This window comes from Talpa occidentalis, unplaced genomic scaffold, assembly GCF_014898055.3.
Source record: "Talpa occidentalis isolate TD23 unplaced genomic scaffold, MPIMG_talOcc4v2.1 talOcc4.4, whole genome shotgun sequence".
In the NCBI taxonomy this organism is placed as follows: Eukaryota; Metazoa; Chordata; class Mammalia; order Eulipotyphla; family Talpidae; genus Talpa; species Talpa occidentalis.
Genome location: NW_023604295.1, coordinates 729,415 through 754,209, shown reverse-complemented (window position 1 = coordinate 754,209; position 24,795 = coordinate 729,415). Strand labels below are relative to the sequence as shown.

General features: G+C 67.0%; 5 protein-coding genes and 1 pseudogene across 6 annotated transcripts in view; 2 read left to right on the top strand and 4 right to left on the bottom strand.

The window, feature by feature from the left end:
- The window catches only part of TSPEAR (thrombospondin type laminin G domain and EAR repeats), a 34,353-nt gene extending 22,689 nt beyond the window's left edge, over positions 1-11,664 (bottom strand). Inside the window, exons 1-2 of the mRNA XM_037524769.1 lie at positions 11,640-11,664; positions 9,437-9,657 (exon numbers count right to left, since the gene is read on the bottom strand). Of these exons, the coding sequence (XP_037380666.1) occupies positions 9,437-9,657; positions 11,640-11,664 (246 nt within the window). The remainder of the gene's footprint in view (positions 1-9,436; positions 9,658-11,639) is intronic.
- On the bottom strand, positions 173-886 carry LOC119257028 (keratin-associated protein 10-8-like). The gene has a single exon (XM_037524755.1). It carries the CDS (start codon positions 884-886, stop codon positions 173-175), a length of 714 nt encoding a protein of 237 aa, XP_037380652.1.
- Positions 5,934-6,586, bottom strand: LOC119258303 (keratin-associated protein 10-9-like; annotated as a pseudogene).
- On the top strand, positions 11,663-12,361 carry LOC119257067 (keratin-associated protein 10-8-like). Its single transcript, XM_037524768.1, has one exon. The coding sequence runs from the start codon at positions 11,663-11,665 to the stop codon at positions 12,359-12,361; it is 699 nt and encodes a 232-aa protein (XP_037380665.1).
- A 5,233-nt stretch (positions 12,362-17,594) lies between these two features.
- On the bottom strand, positions 17,595-18,248 carry LOC119256715 (keratin-associated protein 10-8-like). The gene has a single exon (XM_037524475.1). The coding sequence runs from the start codon at positions 18,246-18,248 to the stop codon at positions 17,595-17,597; it is 654 nt and encodes a 217-aa protein (XP_037380372.1).
- A 4,142-nt stretch (positions 18,249-22,390) lies between these two features.
- On the top strand, positions 22,391-23,215 carry LOC119256713 (keratin-associated protein 10-8-like). 2 transcript variants are annotated; one of them, XM_037524473.1, is made up of 2 exons: positions 22,391-22,541; positions 22,638-23,215. In XM_037524473.1, the coding sequence occupies exons 1-2, from the start codon at positions 22,391-22,393 to the stop codon at positions 23,213-23,215; spliced, it is 729 nt and encodes a 242-aa protein (XP_037380370.1). The 2 variants fall into 2 exon arrangements, with proteins under 2 accessions (XP_037380370.1, XP_037380369.1); XM_037524472.1 differs by having other exon boundaries at positions 22,391-23,215.
- The last annotated feature ends 1,580 nt before the right edge of the window (positions 23,216-24,795 follow it).

The following is a 24,795-nucleotide window of genomic DNA, read 5'->3' as shown; positions in this document are numbered from 1 at the left end:
GCAGGAGCCGGGGAGCAGCGAGGCAGGCTGCTGGGCCCAGGAGGCCTGGTCAGGGCCACGGAGATGTGGGGGACCCCATCCTGAGGGGCAGGAACCCGACCGGAGTCAGGGCTGGCTGTGGGGCAGCTGGGAAGCTCACATTCACAGGGGGAGCCCTCGGGGGACAGGCCGGTCAGCAGCAGGCGGGGCGGGGGCACGCGGGCCGGCAGAGCAGGGACACGGAGGAGGCCCCGCGGCAGCAGCCGGGCTGGCAGCAGGGGGCGGGGGCGCAGCAGGCAGGTTTGCACACGGGGCGGCAGATGAGGGACACGCAGGAGGAGGGTTTGCAGCAGGGCGGGGGGCAGGGGCTGGGCTGGCAGCAGGAGGAGGCCGAGCAGGGGGAGGACCCCGAGCAGTCGGGCACACAGCAGGCGGGCGTGCAGCAGACGGGTGTGCAACACATGGGCGTGCAGCAGGCAGGTGTGCACGAGACAGGCGTGCAGCACATGGGTGTGCAGCACACAGGCTTGCAGCAGACAGGCGTGCAGCACATGGGCTTGCAGCAGACAGGCGTGCAGCAGGCAGGTGTGCACGAGACAGGCGTGCAGCACATGGGCGTGCAGCACACGGGCTTGCAGCACACGGGCATGCAGCAGGCCTGCTGGCAGGGGGAGCAGCTACAGCACGAGGGCTCGCAGGAGCTGGACCCGCAGCTCACCGGGGCGCACATCAGGGTCTGGCAGGAGGCGGGGGCGCAGCAGCTGGGGCCACAGCAGCTGGGGGCGCAGCAGGGGGGCTCACAGCAGCTCTCGGGGCAGTCGTCCCCCTGCCAGGAGGACTCGGGCAGGCAGACCCGGTTGCCGTAGCTCAGGTCGCTGGAGCAGACAGACAGGGTGGAGGCGGCCATGGCGTGTGGCTGGAGGAGGGAGGGTGCGTGCCTGTGTGTGCGTGTGTGTGTGTGTGTGTGTGTGTGAGTGGGTGTGGAGGTGCTGGGCCTCTGGGCTTTTATACCCCTCTGGGCTTGTGTTTCCTCTCCCAGCACACAGGCCTTCCTTGTTGGTGTTTGCTGCTGTAGGAGAGCCTCATCCACGCTGGTTTAGTTCCTGCCTTAGCCTTGACTCATCAGCCTGTGAGTGTGCTGGGGTGTGTTTTCCTGTCTCTTCCTGTTTGGCTGCAGAAAATTTGTGGGAAATACACTGAGGCAGGTTCTGGGAGCTGTTGCCTGTGAAGGGCCCCCACGGTGGTCGGGCCCTGCACGCGGGCTCACAGCTCTCAACTCCCCAGGAAGTCCTCTCTAACTCAGTGGTTTCTGCAGCGTCAACCTCCAAATTTGAGCAAACACCCCTCTGGCCAGCTCTGGAGAGTAACTTGCCCCCACAAAAACAAGTATACAAAGCTTTATTTACTTTTAACTTCCTCAATAGCAATTGCTCTGGCCTAAAGTTGTTGAGCAACATGTCGTTCCTAATTCGGCCTCACAGCAGTAGAACACGTTTCATCTCAGCAGAGCCAAGCTCTAGGCCCTTAGTCTTGGATCGCCACCCACTGACAGGACCAGCATGGCTGGGACCGGCTTGGTGAGCATCCGCAGCCCTCTAGACCCCACAGACTCTGTGTGGTTTGTTGTGAGGCATCTGTGTAACTCCTGTTCCTCTGAATACAACACTCTCCTGGGAAGATGTTCACAGACAACTTCATGGTGTGTTCCAGAATGACCTTGGGCGCCATGGCATGGACCTCAGAGACAAACTACAGCAACAACTTGCACAATTACAACAAGAAGCACAAAAATGCCACACTGGCACATTTAAATGATGCTGCCTATTGGCTAAATCCAACTAAGTGGTTCTCAGGTCTCAATGTTAAAATCTGGATTTTGCTTGGCATAGGGCTATTATTTTTGTTACTTTTTCTTCTAGTTCTAAACAGCCCTGTGCTGCCTGTTCCAGAAAACTCTGTTGAAGCTCTGCTGTTCCTCCTGTAACTCTCCCGATACCAGCCCTTACCTGTCTCTTAAAAATAGCAACTTAGTAGTTTCATGTTCCTTAATTTTATTCCCCACTATACAAGCCTATGTTAAGTGCCTCTGATGGAGGACAAGAATAGAAAAACTGAAAAGGAGGCGCACAAGACCAGAAACCTGGCTCACACCATGCCAAGAGCCGGAGGTGGGGGCAGGAGATTAGCGCAGCCACTGACCCAGCTATAGAGACCACGATCCTCAGGGCTGACGCCCAGATCACAAAGCATAAGACCCACGCAGGGGGTCTCCCCGGTGGCGCAGCGGTTGAGCGCTGGGTTGCGAAGCTGCCTGCGGCCTCTGCGGCGCCGGTTTGATCCCCGGCTGCTCCCCGGCCACCAGAGGAGGGTCCTGCATGGCCAACAGACCTCTCCTGCCGCCCGCTGCTCCCCTCAGCAGTGTACTTCGGTCCTTCTGCCTGTTCTGTTCCCCGCTCTGGCTCTGGTGAATTCTCTCACCCTCCCGCGCTTCTGACTGTACCCAGTGCTTGTATAAATAAGTAAATAAATACATGCCTCTTTAAAAAAAAAAAAAAAGGAAAAAAAAAAAAAGACCCACGCAGGGGTCAGACGCTGTAGGGAGTGTCCGGAGCACAGGCCTGAGGGTAAAGATGCAGAGATTTGGCCCGTTGTGGAATCTCCGGTCCCTTTCGGATTCTGCGGAGTTGTCCAAAGTCAGCAGCAAACAGGCCCCTCCACGGAGGAGTGACCCCCCAAAGAGAGGACTGTGTCCCTGCAGCCTCTGCCCTGGCTCGGGGCAGCCGTCCCTCTGCCCACCTGGGACTGAGCAGATGCTCCCTGTCACCCCTCTCTCCCTCCGCCGGGCAGCGGCCTCCTGCCCACCCGTGCCCTGTGGCCAGGCCGGGCTCCTCCTCATGGACCCGCCTCGGTGGAGGCCGCTCCCCTCAGGCCGCCCGCCTGCGAGCACACAGCCTCTCTCTGCAAACCTGTCCCTCTGGGGCAGCCCTTCCTGCCCGCTGGCGGCTGCGCAAGTGCCCTTTGCTCCCCCGTCCCTTCCCGAATAAACCTGCCCTGTGCACAGAACCACGTCTCTGTCTCTGGAGAAACTCGCCCGGGGCACTCGCCGGGGCCGCGGAGAGGGGAGCTCTGGGGACGCCTTCCCAGGGGGAGCCCAAGGACCCCACTCTCAAGCCCACTGACTCCGAAAACGACATCAGTGACAGGACCGCGTTCTCCATCCTGCGCCTGCCTGCTCCGGGACCCCACTCGCCAGCGAGCCACTTTGGTTCTGTCTGCCCTGACTGTGCCCTGCACGCCGCCCTCTGCGCGGAGCTCGCCCGCCTCCTCCCAGCCGCGCTAGGGACAGTCCCTCCCTCCTGTCTTCCTCTCTTCGAGGAAGTAAAAAGGGGACACGTGGGTCTGCTGATCCCAAGCGGCCTGCTCGGCTGCGCTCCTGCGCACGGTCGGAACCGCCCGGGGGTCAGAGCCCCCCTCACAGGCGCCTCTCCGGGCCCCGGAGCTCGCAGCTGGGGGCTCCGCAAGGGCGGGCATCACGAGGGGCGACCGGGAACGCCCAGGGGCTGAGGACCAACGCAGGACAAAGGGCCCCAGCAGCGGGCCAGGGGCCGCCCCGCCGAGGAGATGGAAGCCCTGGGGGAGCCGGGGCTGGGGCTCGGCGGCAGCGCCGACAGCACCGAGTCTTCGGGCGGCCGGGAAGGGCCCGCCGCTGTGGATGGCGGAGCATGTTTCCGAGCCCCCCGTCTCTGTCCGCCCTCCCTCACCCGGCCGCTGGGGGCTTCTCCTGTCACTAAGGGGCCGGGCGCGCTCCTCGGCAGGCCCCGCACGTGCAGCCAGGGCGGGCAGCGGCCGGCCTGGCCCCTCCTGGGCGACGCCTAGAAAGTCTGAGCCTCTGCAGACACCGGCTCCTCCCCGGGGCTCGCAGGCCCAGGGAGACACCCCAGACCCGCCCGGGCGCGGGCCCAGCAGACGCGGTCCTTGGGGGACCCAGCGCAGAGCTCTGGGGGCGCAGCCGGGGCGCCATCCAGGCCGGGGGAGGGCGCGGGGGCCAGGCCTGCGGGGTGTGAGAGCGTCTCCCGCCAACACGCGCGGTCGCGCCGGCTCGCGGAGGGGGTGGCCGGGGGCAGGCGCAGACCCCTCAGCCCAGAGCGGTCAGGCGACCCGCGCGTGGCCGCAGCCCAGGAGGCAGGGCGGGGCCGGCAGCCACCAGCCTCGGGGCCTCCGTGCCCTGCAGAGACCGTGGGGGCCGGAGCCAGCCAGTGACCAGGACGCTGCCGCTCGCTCGCCGGCCTCAAGGGTGGCGGGGGCGCCCCAGAGCGAGCCAGGGGCTCGCAGGCAGGTGCCCATGTCTCCCAGACACTCATCTGTGCCCGCTGCCCCTGCATGGCCGGCGTGAACCCCCGTGAGTGCTTCCCCTGGGGCCTCTGCTTTCCTACTTGGATCACGGAGGGCAGGACCCGGTGAGCACCCCCATCCAGGCCCCGCCCCCCTCGGCCCTTGGTTCCCGGGAGGGTGAATGTGACGCTAGTTTGGCCGGTGGACACCAGCCATTCGGCGGCCGTGCCTGGATGTCGCGGTGAAGCGTTTCTCAGGCGGGAGTGACACTAAACCAGCCGACTTCGCCGAAGGCTGACCGCCCGCCGGGGCGCCGCGGGCCTCGTCTGAGCAGGTGAATGTCTTCAGGGGCGCGCCCCGGCCTCCGCAGGCAGAGGGAGCGCCGCCTCCGACCAGCTGCAGACTCTGGACGAGGCACAGGACACGGCCTCGCTAGGGGAGAGGACGGCCCGAGCAAACGCCACGCGGGCTTTGCGGCCGCCACCCCCACGCCAGCCCAAGGCCAGCGGGACGCTGGGAACGACAAGCCCGTCACCACCAAAGGGCGGGCTGCGGGACTGAGGGTGGGCGAAGCTGCCAGGGCTGGTGTAAAACCAGACGTGTGGGCTGGGGGCGCGTGCTCGGCCTCTCGGTCTTGGCTCTCCGCCAGCTCCCAGCGCGCCTTGGGGGCTCCAGGTCAGTGGAACTGGCAGGAGCATTCACGAATTTACCCCCCGTTTTCACCCTGAGTTACTCATTTCCCCTTCCCTTGTAAATACACCTTTTATTAACCTTCTGCGGGTGCCTGCAGCTGAGTATTAAGAAGTCCCCTTAAAGCGCGGGGGAGGACCCCCAGTCAGGCAACCCGTTTTACATTGGGGTTGCCCTGTAACAGCCTAAAGGGTCTGGACCTGCTGCCTCCAGTCAGCAGAGCCAGGGAGCAAACTCGGCCCACCACGGGCACATTCAGACGTGACTTTCTGCAGAAAATACCACTGGCTCCATCATGGCCTGTGATGCCTGGGTCTTGCTTCCCAGCCGCTCACCCGGAAGGGTGCCCACCTGCATGCCGGCCCGAGCTGGGCAGGCCCCGCAGGGTGGCCGCAGCATGGATGTGCTTCCCTGCTGGGGCTGCCCTGTCCCTGCCAAGTTTCCCAAGCCCCCACAGGCAAGGCCCAGGCTCTGCCCCCACGGGGGCGGTGTCAGAGGCTGCCTGGGCAGGGCTGATAGAGAGACGGGGCAGGGAACGTGGGCCTGGCCACCCAGCCCTGTGGCGCTGCCCGCCGGGGTGTGGTGACAGGGGTGAACCCCAGGCCACAGCCACGCAGAGTCCCCCCTGTGGTGTACAGAGACCCACACAGGCCTTTGGAGGGGAACAGACAGAGGCTTTATTTGTCCACAGGCAGGTCACTCACATGGGCGGGACAAAGCAACTAACATCCCGCCTGGACGGACGGGAGGACACAGGGTGGGCAGCAGGGGCTACGTGATACCTGGAGCCAACCCAGGGGCCCGTGAGCTCAGGGCCCAGCACAGCTGCTGAGGGGGCGAGTCTGGGCAGGAGGCGGCCCCAGAAAGCACTTAAAGCTCTGAGATTTCAGGTGGAGTCAGACCTGTGCTAGGAGGGGAGGGGTCAAGCCTGGTCAGCAGCAGTCAGGGCAGGAGCACCCAGGGCTGCAGAGGAGGGACACGCAGGAGGAGGGTTTGCAGCAGGGCGGGGGCAGGGGCTGGGCTGGCAGCAGGAGGAGGCTGAGCAGGGGGAGGACCCCGAGCAGACGGGCACACAGCACGCGGGCTTGCAGCAGACGGGCATGCAACACATGGGCGTGCAGCAGGCAGGTGTGCACGAGACAGGCGTGCAGCACATGGGTGTGCAGCACACAGGCTTGCAGCAGACGGGCGTGCAGCACATGGGCTTGCAGCACACAGGCGTGCAGCAGGCAGGTATGCAGCAGGCAGGTATGCACGAGACAGGCGTGCAGCACATGGGTGTGCAGCACACGGGCTTGCAGCACATGGGCATGCAGCAGGCCTGCTGGCAGGCGGAGCAGCTGCAGCATGAGGGCTCGCAGGGGCTGCCGCAGGCCGACTGGCAGGGGCTGGACCCACAGCTCACAGGGGTGCACACCAGGGTCAGGCAGGAGGCGGGGGCGCAGCAGCAGGGGGTGCAGCAGCTGGGGGTGCAGCAGCTGGGGGCACAGCAGTGGGGCTCGCAGCAGCTCTCAGGGCAGTCATCCCTCTGCCAGGAGGACTCAGGGCAGGACGCGGGCAGGCAGACCCGGCTGGAGGCGGCCATGGCCTGCGGCTGGAGGAGGGAGGGTGCGTGGGTGAGAGGGAGGGTGTGAGTGCATCGGAAGTGCTGGGGGCCGTGGGCTCTTATACCCCCGGGGCTGTGTTGTGTTTGGCTCACGGCACTGCTCCTTGCTGGACGGGCCGCTGCGGGCAGGTGCGGAGCTGGGACATCGTGACCTTTGTTTTTGCGGAAGACAACAGAGGCTGGTGCCCTGCGGCTTGGATGTACCTGCCAGGCGCCAGGACCGGAACCAGGTCTTCTTACAGTGACGACATCTGGCCCTGGGGGGGCTGGTCTTGTGAACAGAAACCTCCACCCCCAGGAGGGGCAGGAGGAGGCCCTGAATCTGGGCTCTGAGAGCAGGGGCTGTGCCTTGCTGGGGCGTGCCTGATGCCCCCCCCCCGCGGCACTGCGGGGGGCCGTGTGCCAGTGGATGTCCGGGCCAGCGGCTCTGGAGGGGCAGGGAGCAGACCCGCCCAGCGGGGGGCCCGGCTGCTCCAGGCACCAGGGATATTGTTTCGGGGCAATTTCATTGTTGCAGACTCTTCCCCGGAACCCGCCACTCGCAGCCCCCTCCAGCAGCTGCCGCCCCTGGGCCCCGCCTACAGATGAGACCAGGCCGCCCTCGGCCGCTCCCCGCAGCGGATGGTTGGTGTCGGGCACCATCCTGGGGCACCGACAGGGGCGGGCCGCCCGCGGGGCTTGGGCCTGACCCCGGACACTGCACAGAGCCGCGTCCCTCAGCCGGCCAGGGAGCCGGTCAGCTTGCGGCCAGCAGGTCCGCCTCACGGGCCGGCCTTGAGGCCGCCGCAGCCTCCACGGGGGCCCAGCCAGACTCTGGGCTGCGGGGCTCTCTCCATAAAAGGGGCCTGTTGGTTTGAGGGTCGGGGGGCTCAGGGTCGGAGGTCTCACCGGCCTCCGAGGGGGCCTCTGGGTTCTGTGAGCGCCTTCAGCCCCCGGGCCGGGAGCCAGACGCTAGAAGAAGAAGGGCAGGGACGGGCCGGCGCCGCCACACGCGGACGGGCGGGGACACTCACCCGGCCAGGAGCCCGCTGCCCACAGCCCGCCCGGGCGCTCTCCTCACGCGCCCTCAAGGCCTCCGCGCGGGGCCGCCCTTAGCCTGGGGCCTCCGGTCGGGCCGCCTCCCGTGGGAAGCGCAGAAAGCGGGCGACGGGCTCGAAGCGCGGCGCGGGGACGTGGTCAGCGGAGAGCCGAAGCCCCCGGCGTCTGCGCGGGCCGGGCCGCTCGCCCCAAACAGCGCAACGGGAGCGACACGTGCCCGAGTGTGGGGCCCCGGGAGGCCCCTTCGCGCCGCGCTGCCGAGGGCCCTGGGTCCGCTAGACTCGCGCCGCCTGTCCGGAGCCATCGCGGCCGCCTGCGCTGCGGCCCGCGCGAGGTCAGACCCGCCCCGCAGACCCCGCCCAGCGGCCGCGGGAGCCGGGCCTCGCCAGGCGCCTTCCGTGCCAAGAGCAGAAGCGGGGCCGCGGGAAGGGCGGGCATCACGGGATAGGACCGGGGACGCCCGGGGGGCGAGGACCGATGTAGGACGAGGGACCCCAGAAGCTGACCCGTGGACGCCTTGTTGCTGAGATTAGGGCCGTGGCCGGGGGCTGGTTTCGATGGCGACACTTGGTCGTCAAGCAGCCTCATGTCCCCCCAAGCCCTAGACGACACTCCCGCGTGTCCCCCCTCCTTTCTCCTCATCCCCCCGACCCACGCAGCTGGTGCTGGATGATTACTCCATCGATAACAACGGCCAGGCTCTCGCTCTCAGCAGCCTCCTGCATGACGCAGCCTGGCCCGCGACTCCCGCGTCTTTGCCAGTGTGGTGCTGCCCGACGTAATACCCGAGGAGTGAGGGCCCCACGCAGGTCACCCTGGCAGCCCAAGGCAGCGCTGCACCAGCTCTGCTGAGGAGGCCAGGACACCGCCCGGCTGGCGAGGCCTGTCCACCTGGACGCTAGCCTTGAACGGGCCCAGTGCTGCGGCCTGCGGGGCAGCTGGACACAGACGTGTGGCCGGTGGGGCCTCATGAGGACAGAGCACGGGCGGAGCCCGGTGAGGGGCGCAGGCGGCGGGGGACACCTGTGCCCTGGGCGCTGGGTAGGCGAGCTGCGTGCTCGGGACTCAGGCAGTGAGTGGTCAAAGACCCCTGCGCGGGCAGGACATAGAGCGAGGACCACACGCCGGAGCCTGCGGGCGGGACCGCATCCAGGTGCATTCAGGGAAGCGCTGGCGACCCACAGCTTTAGCCTAAGCGCTGGAGCCATGAGAAACAACAAGCTGAAGAGACAAGGCCTGGGGTCCCACGTCAGAGGCTAGTCCGGCCCAGGGGAGGGTGAGGGGGTGGGGCCGGGGGGCTGAGGGATGGGGTCCTCTGAATGGGGGTCTGGGGGGAGACCCCGCCCAGCAGAGGAGACAGGCAGGAGATGGGGGGGGGGCGGCCGCTCTGGGCACCAACTCGGGCCTGGACACAGGGGGGTGGGTGGCTGCAGGCCCAAGCGACTGTGTGGTCCCTGCTCCGGGATTGGCTCCCCTTTGGGGGCCCCGTCTGAGGAGGGAGGGGGAATGCTACCTGCGTCTGGGGGAGGATGGGGCAGCAAACCACAGAGGAGCAGACCCCAAAGGACGAGCGCCGGTGACTTTGTTTACTCTCCCGCCAAGCAGCTCCAACCTCAGAGCTCATCCCTGGCGTTGGACAGACTCCGCCGGCCTCGCTGCCCACCCGCTCTGCCCGCACCCGGGACCCGCCACGCCGGGCACTCCGGGGCCCCAGGGTTGGTCCCGCCCTCTGTGCCCGGCGCGGGGAAGGCGGTGATGGGCGGCCACTCACCGGCGTGGAGAGCCACTGACCTTAGGGGGGAGGTCGGGGACTTTCAGGGTGACCACGATGGAGAACTCCTCGGGGAAGAAGTCACATCGGAAGAAAATCCTCGAGGCGGGGAAGCTCACGGCGTGGGGCGCGGCGGCCGAGAGCTGGAGCCCATGGGTGCCCTGAGCCTGCAGGGTCCGGACCCCGCCCGCGGTGCCCTCTGCGGGGACGGCCTCGGCCAGGATGTCCAGGGGGCGCAGGTCTGCCAGGGAGAGCACAGTGTCAGGCCGGCTCGGCCGGAAGGTGTGTTCGGGGAGCCCCTCGAGGGTCCCCGCGGCCCTTCAGACTCTTGCCCCGGCCCGCGGGCCCCAGGCTCCCCAGGCCCCACTCACGCAGACTCTGGGCTGCGGGCAGGCGGGACAGGACAGGTCCCCGCCCGGGGGAGCCACCGTGGCGGCAGGAGGGGAGGCCGCGCTGCTCCTGCTCTGCCGGCCCGCGGGCCCCCGCCCTTGGCCTCCAGGCAAGAGAAGGCCAGGCGGGGCGGGAGGACCATGGCGATGCGGCCCCAGGACGTCCGGCAGGGCCAGCGCAGGCGGCGACCACCAGCCCGTCCCGTGGGATGCCCTGGGGAGGGCAGGGGCATCTGCTCCCGGCTGCGTGGGGAGGACACCCGCTGGCGAGCTCCCGGGGCAGAGCCGAGGGGCCCCTCACCCGCCCCACCCCCGCCCCCAACCCCGCGCCTGAGCAGCGCCTGCTGGGCCCCGCCCACCCGACTGGGTGCCCCGCGGCCCCCCGCGCAGGCCTGACCTGGGGAGGGCCCGACTCCCCCCGCCTGCTGGAGGCGCGGCCGGGGTGCTGGGCGTTGGGCCGGGCAGGGCGAGGCGGCCGCCACACTGGACTCCCGCAAACCCCTGTGAGAGCCGGGCATGGGGCGATGCCTGGGGCGGGGGGGCCCCCACCCAACCTGCCCTGGGGCAGGGAACCCGCCCCAGGCAGGGTCAGAGCGAGCAGGCCCTGCGCCCCATCTGAGCCAGGCGTCCCCGCCCTTCCTCCCCGCCCGCCGGGCCTGCCCGGTGCCCTGACGCTGCGCACATCTGCGCGTGTGGCCAGGATGGGCTGCGAGGCCTCTCCCGGCTGCGGCCCGTCTGAGGAAGCCCCAGACCGCACCCCAGCTGCGCTGTGAGCTGCCGGCGGGAGGATCTCTGCAGACCGCCCGCCGGAGACGGCGTCCGGGGCCTGGAGCAGCTGGCTGCGTCCTCAGACGAGGAGGCGCTGGACTCGGGCAGCCCCCCCGGAGTGTTATAGGGCAGCCCCGATATTGAACGGGTTCCTGGCTGTGGGTCCTCACCCGCGCGCTTACAAGGGACTTATGAATACTCCATGGCAGGCACACACAGAAGGTTCATAAAAGGTTTATTGACAAGGGAAAAGGAAAGAAAGAAAATGGACAACTCAGGGAGAAAATAGGGAAATAAAGTCTTTCATGCGTCCTACCCGATCCGCCGACCTGGAAACCCAAAGGCACTCCCCGAGCTGGCCAGACGCGGCGAGCTGGCGGGGAGCCAACATGGGGGACCCCCCAAAGCCCACGTGTCTGGCTTTATACCCACCTGGCTGCTTCACCCCACCCTCAGGTCCCAGCCACCTTCCCTTGGGTGGGGATGGGATGTGGAGTTCCCAGTGTCTGGCTTTGGCCTGGGGTGGGGGTGGCGTCCACAAAGCCTGTGTGGGATTAGCTTTAGGACAGCCTTTCCCCCTAACAGGAGGACGCCGTGTGAAAATCGTGTGCACAGGCCGGGTCCCGCGAGCCCGCCGGGCCGGTAGTAGGGCGGGGGGCCCGCCACAGGCGAAGGACGCCCCAACCTGCTCCCAGCAGAGCTAGAATCCCCTGGGTGAGAGGGCGGTGCGCCCGCTGGCCCCAACCCAACAGCCCCAGGGGCCCGCCGGCAGCCCTCGCCGTACCACCACCCCCTGTGACCCCAAAAGTGAGAGAACACGCACTCCATCTGAGTTTTCCTTCTGAAACTAAAGACAAGTGAAGACGCACCAAGCCCATCTCAGGTTTCGTAACCTGAGCAGTGACGCCTGGAGGAAGCCGGCTCTGTCCGCCCACCAGGAAGCCAGTGAGCACAACGAGGAAGGGAGGCTCGTGAGACGCCGTCCGGACACCACCAGTGCTGGGTATAAAACCCGGCAGCCCCGGACACCCCTGACACACTCACACACGCACACTCACACACGCACCCTCCCTCCTCCAGCTGCACACCATGGCCGCCTCCACCCTGTCCGTCTGCTCCAGCGACCTGAGCTACGGCAGCCGGGTCTGCCTGCCCGAGTCCTCCTGGCAAGGGGACGACTACCCCGAGAGCTGCTGCGAGCCCCCCAGCTGCACCCCCAGCTGCTGCGCCCCCGCCTCCTGCCAGACCCTGATGTGCGCCCCGGTGAGCTGCGGGTCCAGCTCCTGCGAGCCCTCGTGCTGCAGCTGCTCCCCCTGCCAGCAGGCCTGCTGCATGCCCGTGTGCTGCAAGCCCGTGTGCTGCACGCCCATGTGCTGCACGCCTGTCTCGTGCACACCTGCCTGCTGCACGCCTGTCTGCTGCAAGCCTGTGTGTTGCACGCCTGTCTGCTGCAAGCCTGTGTGCTGCACACCCATGTGCTGCACGCCTGTCTCGTGCACACCTGCCTGCTGCACGCCCATGTGTTGCACGCCCGCCTGCTGCACGCCCGCGTGCTGTATGCCCGTCTGCTCGGGGTCCTCCCCCTGCTCGGCCTCCTCCTGCTGCCAGCCCAGCCCCTGCCCCCCGCCCTGCTGCAAACCCTCCTCCTGCGTGTCCCTCATCTGCCGCCCCGTGTGCAAACCCGCCTGCTGCGCCCCCGCCCCCTGCTGCCAGCCCGGCTGCTGCCGCGGGGCCTCCTCCGTGTCCCTGCTCTGTCGGCCCGCGTGCCCCCGCCCCGCCTGCTGCTGACCCCTCCCGGCTGCCGTCAGGTCCCTTCTCCAGCAGGAGGCCAACTCCCCACCGGCCACCCCGCGCCTGCCCTTCAGACCAAGGGGAGGGGACAAACCCACCCCGCCTGCTCCCGCCCCGTCTCAGGAGCCAGGGATACTACCGAGTCCTCCCTGATGCCGGCCGCACCGGGGAGTCACACTCCCCCGCTGCCCCTGAGCCCCAGCTGGCGTCCCCAGGGCCCAGCAGGCCTGGCCCCCTGCAGGCAGGGACCTGAGCTCTGAACCCTAATAAAGCCTCTTGTCTCATGCTGACCTCCCGTCCTGTCTGTGCACATACCGGGCAGAGGGAGGGGCGCACCTGGTGCTGGCTCTGGGAACCCCTCAGGCCGTCTCCCTCTCAGTTCTTGGGGCCTGGCCCCCAGACCCATCTCAGGAAAGCTGTGCCTGGACCCGGGGCCGGGCGTCGCGGGACATAGCCACGGTCCCTGGGCTCAGTGGCGGCCCCCAGGACAGCGTAGCGCATCTGTGCCAGACCCCCGCAGGCAGCCGCGCCGCTGGTCACCAGGGCTAACCCCTCTGCACCTCCAACAAGACAGCCCAGAGCCAGACAGCCCGCCCCGGACAGCCCCGCCCTCAGAGCACCGCACAGCTGGTGTCTGCTGGCCACTGGCAAGGCACTCCACCACTGCCCCTGAGCCCCAGCGGGGCCCCCTGCACTCTTGCCCCCTCGGGGCAGGGGCAGGTCCCCCTGGAAGCCAATGGCCAGCCAATGGCACCTGGCCACTTCTGGCACTGCCAGCCCAGTTTGCCACTGAGCCGGACGCTGTGGGAGCACGAACGTCCATGGTCAGTGCCGGGTCTGTTGGGGTCCCCGCCAGGGTTGGCTCAGCCTCCTTCCCGGCACCGTGTCCTCAGCCCAGGGACCCGCAGCTCCATCTGGACGCACGTGAACCAACCCACCAGTAAACGCCCACACCTGACAGCCCGTGTCCTGCGTCCTCGCTGCTGTCCCCGGCCAGCCCTGCCCAGAGCTGCCCGCCCACGCAGGAGACGCCGGGCCTGCAGGCGGCCAAGAAAGTTCACGGCACAGGTGTGCCCGGGGGGCAGGCGTGGCTCAGGCACGTGCTGCCCAGGGTCAGGGCTGCTCCCGGCAGCCTGGGGGGAGCCCTCCTGGCCCGAGGTCACTGCGCTGGCCAAAAGCCGGCTGGGGGTCAGAGGTCATCCTGTGGGGACGCACATCAGGGCTCTGGTGGCCCCGGGGCTGCGGCCTCCTCCCGGGAAGGCTGAGCACAAAGGAAAGCACCCCGGCCTCCCGCCGCCGGGCGCTCTGCTCTGACGGCGTCTGCTTTCCCCCGTCACGCGGGCGGCACCGAGGGCCGAGCGCGCCCACCCCATCCGGGCCCGGGAGTGCCTGGGCCCCGACCCCGGCCGCAGGCGTCGGGGGCGCCGCTCTGAACTGGAAAGGAGACGCCCACGCGGGCGCTGGGGCCTCCGGGACAGGAGCGCAGGGCAGCGGGGCTCCGGACAGGCCCTGTCCTGCAGCCGCCGGCCCCGGGGAAGGGGGGGCGCCCTCCTCGGGAGGCTCCAGGCCAGAGCCCAGGGGCGCCACCTCTTCAGAGGAGCGAAACGGGCAGAGACGGCCGCAGGCACCAGGCAGGAGGCGGGCGGAGGGGCGGAGCGGCCGCCCCTGCCGGGCTGACCCCGGGGCCGCCGAAAAGCCCCGCGGCCCAAAAGCCCTGGCCGGGACTGCGGCGGGACAGACCCACGCGGCAGGGCCCTGGGCGCGAGCCCGGCGGGGCAGGGCCGTCTGGGGCTCCCCCGCGCCCCACAGACGGGAGGCGAGGCCCGCGGCGCCGCCCCCCAAGGTCCCCAGGAGTTCGGGCGGCACCGGCCGGCGCAAGGGTCCCCGCCGGCCCCGGGGGCGGCTGCTGGGCGCTGCTCTCTCCGCGGAGCCAGCGGCGAAGTCTCCCCGCCTGCTTCTTCCTCCAGAAGCTGCAGCCGTGTCCGCCTCTTCAGGGCCCGGCGGCGGCTGGCGGCCCCCGGCTTATATCCTCGCTCAGGGAGCCCCGCCCACACGTCTGATTGGCCCATTTTCCAATCCTGTGGCTGATTGGACCATTTGCCCATCAGCCCATAGCGCCTGATTGGTCCATTGCATGATCCAGGAAGTGCGCTGCACACGAAAGGGCGCAGAGGCGCAACTGCCACACCGCCTGGCGGTGGGAGGCGGGTCCTGGTACCAAAGCTCTGATTGGACCATTGGGCACCAATCAGCTCATAGCTCGCACCTGATTGGTCCACCCCACGATCCCGGAAGTACACGGTGACATAAAAGCGCTGAGAGCAGCAGCTGCCACCCTGACTGTGGCGGGGCCGGGGTGCGAGAGCCACGGCCCCTGCCGCTCCCGCTGCTCAGGCGGCGGGTCCTGGGAACAAAAGTCTGATTGGACCATTTTTCGATCCTGTGGCTGATTGGACCATCTAGCACCAATCAGCTCATAGCTCGCACCTGATTGGCCTGTTCTGCGATCCAGGCCGTGCACAGCTGCATAAAGGTCTCTGAGGCCCACCTGCCACACTGACTGGGGGGGTGGGGGGTGGGGGGTGAGACCCCCGGCGGGGTCCCGCGGCGGGAGCCCCAGGCTCGCCAGAGCCTCCGGGAGCAGCGGATCGTAACCGCTCAGCAGCGGGGAGCGGTCCAGCGGCTCAGCGGGGCGGCGGGCGGAGCCCGCGGGCTCCTCTGGGGAAGGGCGGCGGCCCAGGGCCCTCCACCCGCGGGGCCGGCACGGGCAGCTCGCGCCTCGGGGCCGGAGCGCCGGTGGAAGCGGCTCGCGCCCGGGGGTCAGCGGCTCCGGCCGGCCGCCGCCTCGCGGGGCCGGGGCCTGGGGCCCGGGGCCCGGGCGGGGGCCGCGTGCCGCTGACGCCGGACGAGCCTTTCCCGGCCAGACCGTCCCGGCCGGGGCGCGGGCCAGGCGCGGCCGGAGCCTCCGGGCCGGGGCCGCCCGGGCCGTGCCCAGCGGCGGGCAGGGCGGCTGCGGCCTCGGCCAGACCCAGCCCGCGGGCGGCCTGGCGGCTCCGCGCTGGAGCAGAAAGTCCCGAGGTGACTGGAGGCGCGCGCAGCTCGGAGCGGCGGCCGGACCTGTGGCTGGACCTGTGGCTGGACCTGCGGTTCCGAACCTGTGGTTCCGGCCGAGCAGAGCCTCGGCGGCGCGGCGGAGAGAAACGCGCGTCTGCGTCCGCGCGGCGGGGCTGCTCGGCGCGGGCTCCCCGACCGCCGCGGGAGACGCGCAGGAGATCTGGACGGACGCCCCGAAGGCCCCGAAGGCCCCCCGGCCGGAGCAGGAGGCGGACCCACCACGGAGTGGCTGAAACGCGGCAACCGGGCGCGGGCCCAGGGCCCAGGCGGAGCTGCCCCCGGGCGGGGGACAGCAGGGCGGAGCGACTGGCGCCTGTGAGAGGCGAGGGGCACACCAGCCTCGGGGGCGCCCCTGGGAAAGGACGCTGTGCAGGTGTCATGGAACCCCCGCAGGAGAGGCTGGAGAGCTCTGGGCAGCCACAGGAGGGACAGGACTGACCCTCACCCCAAAGGCCACCCTGCACCTGCACAGGCGGATCTGCACCCTGAGGCTGACCTGCACCCCAAAGGTTGATTCATACCCCAAAAGTTGATTCACACCCCAAAGGTTGACCTGCACCCCAAAGGCAGATCTGTACCCCAAAGGCTGAACACCCCAAAGGTTGACCTACATTAAAGAGCCGGTGAAGGAAGCCAGACCCCAGGGCCCCAGAAGGGGCTCTCCTGTGACTGGAGATGCTTTGTGGCCCATCCTGCAATGGCTGTGGCCCGCGGGGGTGGGTAGAGCTGCACATGCAGGAAGGGGGAGGCAGGAGGGGCCAGGGACAGACTTTTCCCCACTCATCCAACTGCAAGTAAAATTGGGTGCATCTGATCACAGGCTGGGCGTCCGCTACGCGGTCTGAAAGGGGAGTGGTGGGCGCAGGGGAGTGGGGCGGGACAGCGGGGCTGGGCAGGGGAAGGAGGCAGCACATGGGAGGACTGGGCAGGGGGAGGCCTAAGCCAGCGGCGCTGGATGGCTGCACTGTCTGATTACTATGGGGACGGGCCTGCGGCCTGCAATGAGCCAACCACATCCTCGCAGGGCAGCTATTCTGGAATATTCCGCCCACATAGCAGCAGGAGTCTGCCTCCGCACACAGAGGCTGGACTGGGGTCGGGAGGTCCCAGGCCAGGCTCCGTGACTCTCCAGCTGGAGTCTGGGCCTCCCAGAGGGGTCCTGGTGGGCCATGGGGATCCTCTGGGCGCCCCCACCCACTCCTTAATATTTCCTTCCAAGTCCTGTGAGGTGGGAGCAGCCCACCCCGGTCTCCTCTGTGGCAGGCGGACACCAGGCTGTGCACCCTGAGGAGCCCACTACGCTGGGGGATGACAGCGCCGCCCCGGGCGGGGGGCACACACGAAGGACCCGGCTCTGGGCAGGAGGCCACAGTTCCCTGCTCCCCATCTCAGTGACACGTGTGTGCTGCATCACCCCCAGAGCCTTGAGCACCAGGCAGGGGAGGATGAGTGTGAGAGCGTGGAGGGATGCCAGGCCCAGGTCCTTGAGGCGTGCTGGGGAGACCCAGGGCCAGTGTCCTGGTGGACGGCTCTGGTGTGCCCCATGGGACCGTGCAAGGGGACAGGCCCCTGGACACTGTGTAGCTGGCCGGCTCCAGGGAAGCCCAGGTCAGGCCATGCAGCACCGGCCTCCCTGGGCCTGCCCTCCACGGACTCCGGGGACTCAGGCCCCTGCCCTTTGGGGCCTCTCAGGCACCCCAAAGGGTGCCTCTCGGGCACTCTCAGGTCTCTTCCAGGTTCCTGGGGCTGCAGGAGGCCAAGTCCAGTCAAACCAACGGGCCCCTCCCCGCCCCAAGGAGACCAGAGGAAGCAGCGCATCAGCACGAGTGAGTTTATTGGGCACCCAAGGGTGCCGGCAGGTGGGAGTGGAGGCCAAGTGGCTCGAGAGGAGAAACAGGGAGGGAAGGACAGGTGGCCCCGAGCAGGTGGGCAGCCTCCTGGGAGGCAGGAGCCGGGGAGCAGCGAGGCAGGCTGCTGGGCCCAGGAGGCCTGGTCAGGGCCACGGAGATGTGGGGGACCCCGTCCTGAGGGGCAGGAACCCGACCGGGGTCAGGCCTGGCTGTGGGGCAGCTGGGAAGCTCACATTCACGGGGGGAGCCCTCGGGGGACAGGCCGGTCAGCAGCAGGCAGGGCGGGGGCACGCGGGCCGACAGAGCAGGGACACGGAGGAGGCCCCGCGGCAGCAGCCGGGCTGGCAGGAGGGGGCGGGGGCGCAGCAGGCGGGTTTGCACACGGGGTGGCAGATGAGGGATACGCAGGAGGAGGGTTTGCAGCAGGGCGGGGGGCAGGGGCTGGGCTGGCAGCAGGAGGAGGCCGAGCAGGGGGAGGACCCCGAGCAGACGGGCACACAGCAGGCGGGCTTGCAGCAGACGGGCGTGCAACACATGGGCGTGCAACACATGGATGTGCAGCAGACGGGCGTGCAGCACATGGGCTTGCAGCAGACAGGTGTGCAGCAGGCAGGTGTGCACGAGACAGGCGTGCAGCACATGGGCGTGCAGCACACGGGCTTGCAGCACACAGGCATGCAGCAGGCCTGCTGGCAGGGGGAGCAGCTACAGCACGAGGGCTCGCAGGAGCTGGACCCGCAGCTCACCGGGGCGCACATCAGGGTCTGGCAGGAGGCGGGGGCGCAGCAGCTGGAGGCGCAACAGAGGGGCTCGCAGCAGCTCTCAGGGCAGTCGTCCCCCTGCCAGGAGGACTCGGGCAGGCAGACCCGGCTGCTGTAGCTCAGGTCGCTGGAGCAGACGGACAGGGTGGAGGCGGCCATGGCGTGCAGCTGGAGGAGGGAGGGTGTGTGTGTGGGGGTGTGGGTGTGAGTGTGTGTGGGGTGCCCGAGGCTGCCGGCTTTTATACCCCCTGGCTTTATTGCCCCTGGTGCTTCCTGCCCTGGCTCCGGGCTGGCATCGTGGTTGTTTGTTTGCCTGTGTGTTGTCCAGCTCATAAACGTTGGAGCTGTCAGCGGGGTGCCTACCCGTGTGACCTGGGGAAGGCGAGGGTGGCCCAACGGGCTCCGGGCCTGGGTGGGCAGCTTAAGTGCAGCCCGTGTCCAGGGCCGTGGCCCTGCGCCTGGGCCCCATCAGCCTAAGAGGCATTCCTGGCCGAGACCCAGGCTGGCCGCCTGCGCCACCAGGGGATGCCCTACATCTAAATCTTTTTTTTTTTTTTAAAGATTTCATTTATTTTTATACAAGAGCTGGGGCACAGGCCAGATGTGCGGGAGGGTGAGAGGATTCACCAGAGACAGAGCGGGGAACAGAACAAGCAAACTGACGAAATACACCGCTGAGGGGAGCAGGGGGGAAACAGGAGAGGTCTGCTGTGCCCTTTGGGCCTCTCCCTGGCTGGCCGGGATCGAACCAGCATTGGAGAGGCTGCGGACAGCTTCACAGCGCTGTGCTCAACCGCCTGCGCCACCGGGGAGGCCCCCTCCATCTAAATCTTTACTCTAAGTCCTTAAGTCTTTATCCATTTAGAATTTGGTTTTGTTTGTGAAGTTATCGCGCCTCTGAGCCCCCCCCCCCTTACAGCGTGGCTTCCGGCCCCCAGCGCAATTTGTGGGGGGACAGCTTTCCCCAGTGCCCTGCGTTCCCCGCGTCCCTACATCCTAGGCCTGGGCCCCAGCACCGGCAGCGCCCCAGCTTTGACTCCACCTGCCTGCCCGCACCCACACCCGCACCCTAATCTGCCTGCCTGCGCGGTCGCCCCGCTCTCCTTTCTCCTTAAGGATGCCACTGCAGTTCGAGGCCTTCCGGGTTCCATATAAATGTTGATTTTTGTTAATTTTTTGGAGGGAAATACTGCTGGGACTTTGATGAGGCTCGTGTGAGCTTTGGGCATCATTGCAGCTAAGATGGTGACTTGGGCCACGCTGACTCCCTGCCCGCGCACAGCCCCCTGCCCCTTGGTCACCAAGACCTTGGGCAGCGCCTGGTCTCTGCAGCCCCGCTCCTGGGCAGGTCGCTTGCAGGCGGCGGCGTCTCCGCGCTGGTCACAGCAGGGCTGCTGTCTTAGCTGCTCTCGCTTCCCCCTAGTCGCTCGTGCGCAGGAAAGACCCGGCTGCGCGCTGCCACGCTGGACGTTGTGAATTTCAAGTGCTGTCCCGCTGTCTGCTTGGCTGCCCCCGCCCCCCGCCCGAGCTCCGGACCCGGTCTGGGGGCCGCAGGCTTTCTGTGCTCCCCCCGGACTCACAACCTTCCTCGTCGACTGGCATCTTCAACATGTCATGCTCGACTGGCTCGTTGGCCACGGTTCCTGTCCATTAGGTGTCCTCTTCTGTCCCTGCTGTCCATGTCCTGCCTACTCTGGATGAATTGAGCATTTTTATTATTCATCTTCTTCCTTCTGTTCATTCTCAGGCACCTGTGGCTTCGCGCACTCCCAGCGGCTCCCCTTGGGACGGGCTTGGCCTCCAGGGCCGGCGGGTGTGAGCGCTCTTGCCGGTCCCGCCCCGGAGCCCAGGCCCCGCCTCGTGCCACTCTCCCCTCTCTGGCGTGGCCGGTGTCGACCCGCGTTTTGGTCCTGCTGTCGCTTAGACGCCTCAGGGCCTGTCACGGGGACGTGAACGCGACCACGTCAGGATGTGACCGGAGTGGCTCTTCGCCCACCGTGCTCCTGCGGCCGCTCACACCTCCTCTCAGACTCCTGCCGGCCAGCCTGCCCTCACGCTCGCTTGAGGGGTCCCGGGCGTCCCGCTTGCCGCTCCCGCCTGGCCGCGCTCCCCCAGCTCCTCCCCAGGGGTCCTCCCACTGTGAGAACCCAGCCCCGGAGAGGCGCCACTTCCCCGCTGCGCCCTCGTCCCGGGGCGCCTGCCGCACGCGCGGGCTGCAGCTTGGGCGCTAACGTTTCCACCGTTGTCCACCCCGGGCTTTGTCTCGGGCTTTCACGCGCTTCGTGGCGGCCGGCCTGGCTCCCGCCGCGTGTCCTCCCGACGTCGCGGTGTGTCTCGAATGCGTCGCCCTGAGTTCACAGCACGGATTTTGGAGAACTCTTGTCATTATCTCTTAAAAACATCCTCCCATTCGCTCCTCCCTCCGGGCAGGACCCCGTGAGGGGCCGCGGATCGCCCGCCTTTGCGCATCTTCCCTGCTCACTCTCCGGCTTCCCCCGCACGTCGGGCTCCAGCGCCCGGGCCCTCTCTGACCCTCTCTGCCGCGGCCGGCTGGCTCTCACGCCTTGTCCCGTTTCCTCGCCGCCAGAATTCCCGCCCGCTTCCTGCGCGCAGGGCCCGGCTGCCCGGGACACCCTCCCTGACCTCAGCTGCCCGGGCGGCTCGGGGCCGCCTTCCCGCTCGGGCGGTGACGGGCGCGTGGGAGCTGCGGCCGCCTGGGGGGCTTCTCCCCGACCGGGCCTGGCCCTCTGAGGGGCCCCGGGACTTCTGTTGACACGAGGCAGGTCGAGCCACAGCCCGGGTCAGCCGTCCAGGCCGCCGCTGGGAGCCGCTCTGCCTTCGTGGCGCCGTCCTCGGTCCTGAGGCTGCAAAACTCGCCGAGCTTTTCCGCAGATTTTCGTTGCCTTCGCAGCGTCCTCCCTGGTGGCGTGAAGAGACGCCTGCTGCCCGCAGCGCAGGCCTCCCTGCGCGTTCCGAGAGCCCGTGTGATCCCCAGGCGCCTGGAGGCTTCTCCCCGCCCCAGGGCCCACCCGGTCCCCTCCCTCAAGCGTGGGAAGGAGCTGCCGCCTCTGCCCCTCGCCCCAGGCCTGCCTCGCAGTCCCGGCTTCAGCAGAGCCTTCGGAAGCTGTGCCGCGGCGTCTGCACCCGTTTTTCAAGTTATTCTCGGCAGAAGCGCGAGTCTGGCACAGCTGCCTTGTCAGGGGTGGGCAGGGGGGGTCCTGTCCCCCTGCTGTTCTCCTGCCCCTCTCTCTCCTCGTTTTCCCCTCTCCCCCTCTCCCTCCTCCCTCCGACAGCCAGGCTGAAATCTGTTGTTGCAGCTCAGGACATGAAGAAAGGCCCCACACATCGCCCTGATTCCTAGACCCCGGGACCCGCCAGCCTGGGCCGGGCGCGCTGGAGGCGGGGCGGTGGGGGGGCGGGGGAGGCGGTGTGTGAGTGTGAGTCGGTGTGAGTCGCAGTCACGGAAAGCCCCGAACCCTCCCCGCCAGGCCCTCCCCGCCGCCCCACGGTCCCCCGAGTCCGCATGAGGTTCTGGGGAGCGGCCACTGGCGGCACCAGGTGGTCCCTGTGTCCCAGGCCCAGCGCGCGGGACCTTGCTGCAGAGAGAAGCCGGTTGCAGAGGGAAGGGATGGATGTGCTGACAGCCTTGGCCAAGGGTCAGAACCCCGCACGAGGCTAGTGGGCTGTGGGGGGCTGTGCCTTCTGCAGAGGGAACAAGCGAATGGGGTGGAAGGTGTGGGTGGGGTCCGGACCTCATGCCAGGTCGGGCAGAAGAACAGCATGCCCACCCCAGGGACTTGGGGGTGCCTCCCGTCGGGCCTTGGGCCCAGTGCCGCCTGCACTGGTGCCCCACAGAACTGCTGGCACTGGGGGAAGTGCTGGGGAGACTCTCAGCCTCCTGCCTGCTTCGACCAGGCTCCCTGGGACGCACGCAGGCCCAGGCCACACGGGGCAGCCCTGGGGGCAGGCAGGCAGGGAGGTTCCCTTCCCACCCGACCATATGCTCTGGGACACGGAGGTGCAGATGTATGAACAACCCTGAAATAACTCACGCATTTAACAAGCTGAGCAACATCTGGTGGAACCAAACACACACCTGCCTGCTGAGACTTCCGGGGCCAAACAACAACAAGGAAGGAGGCATGTGAGCTACTCAGTGGGGACACGGCTGGGAGGGGTATAAAAGGCCAGAGGCCCAGCACCTCCATACCCACACTCACCCACACTCACCCACACTCACTCACACACACTCACATACACGCACACACCCTCTCCCACCCTCCCTCCTCCAGCCGCACGCCATGGCCGCCTCCACCCTGTCCGTCTGCTCCAGCGACCTGAGCTATGACAGCCGGGTCTGCCTGCCTGGTTCTTGTGACTCCTGCACCGACTTGTCCTGGCAGGGAGACGACTGTCCTGAGAGCTGCTGTGAGCCCCCCTGCTGCGCCCCCAGCTGCTGTGCCCCCTGCTGCTGCGCCCCCAGCTGCTGTGCCCCCTGCTGCTGCGCCCCCAGCTGCTGCACCCCCAGCTGTTGCTGTGCTCCCAGCTGTTGCTGCGCCCCCGCCTCCTGCCTGACCCTGGTGTGCACCCCAGTGAGCTGCGGGTCCAGCCCCTGCCAGTCGGCCTGCGGCAGCCCCTGTGAGCCCTCATGCTGCAGCTGCTCCCCCTGCCAGCAGGCCTGCTGCATGCCCGTGTGCTGCAAGCCCGTGTGCTGCACACCTGTCTCATGCACACCTGCCTGCTGCACACCTGTCTGCTGCAAGCCTGTGTGTTGCACGCCTGTCTGCTGCAAGCCCGTGTGTTGCACGCCTGTCTGCTGCAAGCCCATGTGCTGCACGCCTGTCTGCTGCACGCCCATGTGTTGCACACCCGTCTGCTGCACGCCCGCCTGCTGTGTGCCCGACTGCTCGGGGTCCTCCCCCTGCTCGCCCTCCTCCTGCTGCCAGCCCAGCCCCTGCCCCCCGCCCTGCTGTAAACCCTCCTCCTGCGTGTCCCTCATCTGCCGCCCCGTGTGCAAACCCGCCTGCTGCGCCCCCGCCCCCTCCTGCCAGCCCGGCTGCTGCCGCGGGGCCTCCTCCGTGTCCCTGCTCTGCCGGCCCGCGTGCCCCCGCCCTGCCTGCTGCTGAGTTAGCTTCCTAAGGGCATCCCAAAGCACAAGCGCTCACTGCCACCTGCACCCCATGGATTCTCTACCAAGAGCCAAGACAGCTATCGAGGCCCCCACAGGGCCCATGCAGCACCACCTGCGGCTCCGGTCACCCCACACTCCTGCTCTTGGGAACAGCCCCTTCTCCTCCAGCACTGACTCCCCCAATCAATGCGCCCTGCCTTCCACCACCTGGACTGGCAGTGACCCAATGAGGCTAGCTGGTCTCCCCCAGGACCTCGGGCCTGGTGAGGACAAGAGAAACATCTGGTTTCTCATCCCAGCCCTGGATGCAGGTGTGGCCGGCCCTCGGGCCTGATGCTGCTCATGTCTCCCCCGCACCCCCGCCCCAGGCCACTCACTGTCATCCTTTCTAATAAACGCTCTTCCTGGCCAATTTACCTGGAATTCATCCCTTGGCTACAACAAAGGCCCTGCCTTGTCCTACCCACAGGTGGGTGTCCTAGGTTGCTCCAGAACCATGTCCCAGCAGCCCCTGCCAGTCTGGGCACACATGTGCCCAGAGGATGGACCCGGCTCCAAGGACATCACCCTGTGGAGGTGCCACCCTGGGCTGTGTCGCCCTCAGGGATGACCCCCCACCCTGGAATGACACCACCCCCTGTGTTGAGGGCGAACCCCAGGAGCCCTTTGCAGGCAGGAATTAGCTGGGGCTTGGCTGGCACCTGGAACATGGATGTGGGAGGGTCCTTGCCAGCCTCGCTGGGACACACGTGCCTCACTGGCCCGAGATACACACACAAGCCACGTGGCCTGTGTCACCTGCTTTCCTCTGCCAGTCTGGAATTCGGGCGCCCCCGTGCAGCCAGTTCCAACTTGAAGAGGACAGCAATGACAGATCACAACACAGTGTGCACAGTGAATCTGGACTGGATCACAGAAAACAGTGTGAAAGGGAACATGATGCAGAAGAACATACCAGAGTGTGTATTCGCACATGGAAAGTAGGAGCTACGGATACATGCAGCAACACAAGGGCTTATTACAGACACTTTGTTGAGCAAAAGGAGCAAAAATCTAATCAATGGGGAGGGAAGGTGAAATAATAATTGCTCCTAGAGGGAGGTGGGTAAACAGGAACATTGAGAATTCTGGAAATGTTCTACATCATCGATAAAAAAATTCTAAGGAAATACTTTTCCAATCCAGAATATTATACCAAGCTAAACCATAAATCAAGTATAAAGAGAGAGTGAAGGCATTTTTAGTTATGCTATACTCAAAAGTTTATCTCTCATGCACCCATTTGCAGAGTGTACTCCTTCCAAATAAGAGGTAGAAAAAGATGTGGCACTCAGGAAATAAGAGATTCATGATAAGAGAGGAAAGAAAAATCCAAAGAAATGGTGAAATGGATCCTTGAATCACACTTGTCCATCAGATGAGGGAACAGCCAGGAAGCTGCTCCACAATAAAGAGGAATTCAGGAGAAATGTTTCTCCAAAACCTGAAGTTGATAAATGTTCTGATCTGTTTGTGCCCCTTGAGTGGAGCTTAGCGACAAGTTAGTCAGAGTTTGGGAATGATTAAATGATAGGG

Coding starts and splice junctions, on each gene's coding strand:
- LOC119257028 (XM_037524755.1), bottom strand. CDS start 886: ATGGCCGCCTCCACCCTGTCTGTCTGCTCCAGCGACCTGAGCTACGGC.
- LOC119257067 (XM_037524768.1), top strand. CDS start 11,663: ATGGCCGCCTCCACCCTGTCCGTCTGCTCCAGCGACCTGAGCTACGGC.
- LOC119256713 (XM_037524472.1), top strand. CDS start 22,391: ATGGCCGCCTCCACCCTGTCCGTCTGCTCCAGCGACCTGAGCTATGAC.
- LOC119256715 (XM_037524475.1), bottom strand. CDS start 18,248: ATGGCCGCCTCCACCCTGTCCGTCTGCTCCAGCGACCTGAGCTACAGC.